This window comes from Geospiza fortis, unplaced genomic scaffold (genome assembly GCF_000277835.1).
Source record: "Geospiza fortis unplaced genomic scaffold, GeoFor_1.0 scaffold3626, whole genome shotgun sequence".
Taxonomy (NCBI): domain Eukaryota; kingdom Metazoa; phylum Chordata; class Aves; order Passeriformes; family Thraupidae; genus Geospiza; species Geospiza fortis.
This window is the reverse complement of record NW_005055063.1, coordinates 7,908-9,823: the sequence shown is the minus strand read 5'-3', so window position 1 is coordinate 9,823 and position 1,916 is coordinate 7,908. Positions and strand designations below refer to the sequence as shown.

Below are 1,916 nucleotides of genomic sequence, written 5' to 3'. Positions count from 1 at the left end.
TAAACGGGGTCCTGGGGAGTTTTGTGGGGTTTTCAGAGGGTTTTGGGGTCCCAGGGGAGGTTTTGGGGCCCCAGGTGGGGGGTTGGGGTCCCAGGAGAGGTTTTTGGGGTCCTGGGGGGGGTTTTGGGGTGCCCAGACCGAAATCTGCCAGTTTGAGCTCCCCACAGCATCTGAGCAGGTCCTGGGAAGGTTTATGGGATCCTGAGGTTTATGGGGTCTTGGGAAGGTTTATGGGTTTTTGGGGGGTTTTATGGGTTTCTAAAGGGGATTTTGGGGTGCCAGGTGACGTTTTTGGGGTGCCCTGACCAAAATCTGCCAGCTTGAGGTCACCCCAGCAGCTGAGCAGGTCCTGGGAAGGTTTATAGGGTCCTGGTGGGTTTATGTGGTTTTGAGGGATTTTATGGGGTTCTGATGGGGTTTGGGGGGGTTTTTTGGGGTCCCAGGTGAAGTTTTTGGGGTGCCCAGACCGAAATCGGCCAGCTTGAGGTCGCCCCGGCGGCTGAGCAGGAGGTTCTGGGGTTTGAGGTCGCGGTGCAGAACCTTGTGGCGGTGACAGAAGGCGAGACCCCGCAGGAGCTGGAACAGGAAGAGCTGCACCCCAAAAAACGGGATCAGACAGAACGACAGACAGACTGGGACAGACAGACAGACAGGGGGACAGACAGACAGACAGACAGGGACAGACAGGGACCCCCGCAGGAGCTGGAACAGGAACACCTGCACCCCAAAAAACAGGATCAGACAGACAGACAGACAGACATGGGGACAGATAGGGACAGACAGACAGACAGGGACACACAGACTGGGACAGACAGACAGACAGGGACCCTGCAGGAGCTGGAACAGGAACAGCAGCACCCCAAAAAATCTCCTCAAATTCCCCCCCAAAAAACCCAAATCCCCCCAAAACCCCTCAAATCCCCCAAAATCCCATAAAAAAGCCCCAAACCCCTCACCCTGACGTTGTGCATGCTGATGACGTTCCCACAATCGTCCAGGTACTGCTTCAGGTCCCGGTCCTGGGGAGAGCAGAAAATCCCAAATTTTGGGTGAATTTTGGGGTGAATTCCGAGGTGAATTTCAGAGTGAATTTTGGGGTGAATTTCAGGTGACTTTGGGGTGATTCGGGGTGAATTTTGTTGTGGATTTTGGGGTGACATTGGGTGGATTTGGGGGTGGATTTTGGGATGAATTTGGGGTAATTTGGGGATGGGGTTTTGGGTGATTTTGGGGTGGATTTTGGGTGGAATTTGGGGTGATTTAGCGGTGAATCTCAGGGTGAATTTGGGTGAATTCTGGTGTGGATTTTAGGGTGAATTTGGGGTGATTTCACTGTGACTTTGGGATGATTTTGGGCTGAATTTTGGGGTGACTTGGGATGGAATTTGGGGTGAATTTCAAGGTCATTTTGGGGTGATTTTGGGGTGGATTTTGGGGTGAATTTGGGGTGAATTCGGGGTGGATTTCAGGGTAATTTTGAGTGGATTTTGGGGTAATTTGGGGTGAATTTTGGGGTGATTCAGGGTGCATTTCAGGGTGAGTTTTGGTGTTAATTTTGGGGTAATTTGGAGTGAATTTGAGGTGATTTGGGATTGATTTTGGAGTGAATTTTGGGGCAATTTGTGATGATTTTGGGGTGATTTGTGATGGATTTTGGGGTGATTTTGGGGTGCTTTGGGGCTCACCAGGTACTCGAAGACCAGCGTCAGGCACTGCGGCGTGTGCACGATGTCGTGCAGCGTCACCACGTTGGCGTGCTTGAGATCCCGCAGCAGGGACACTGCGGGGACAGCGGGGACATTGGGGACATGGGGACATTGGGGACAGCGGGGACATAGGGGACACAGGGGACATTGGTCCCTCAATGTCCCCCCAATATCTCCTGTGTCCCACCATGTCCCCCTGTTCCCAATGCC

General features: G+C 52.8%; 1 protein-coding gene across 1 annotated transcript in view; it reads right to left on the bottom strand.

The window, feature by feature from the left end:
* LOC102032752 (cyclin-dependent kinase 16-like) overlaps window positions 1-1,916 on the bottom strand; it is a 9,438-nt gene that overhangs the window by 4,316 nt on the left and 3,206 nt on the right. Inside the window, exons 4-6 of the mRNA XM_031065696.1 lie at window positions 1,686-1,780; window positions 957-1,019; window positions 384-591 (exon numbers count right to left, since the gene is read on the bottom strand). Coding sequence (XP_030921556.1) covers window positions 384-591; window positions 957-1,019; window positions 1,686-1,780 — 366 coding nt within the window. The remainder of the gene's footprint in view (window positions 1-383; window positions 592-956; window positions 1,020-1,685; window positions 1,781-1,916) is intronic.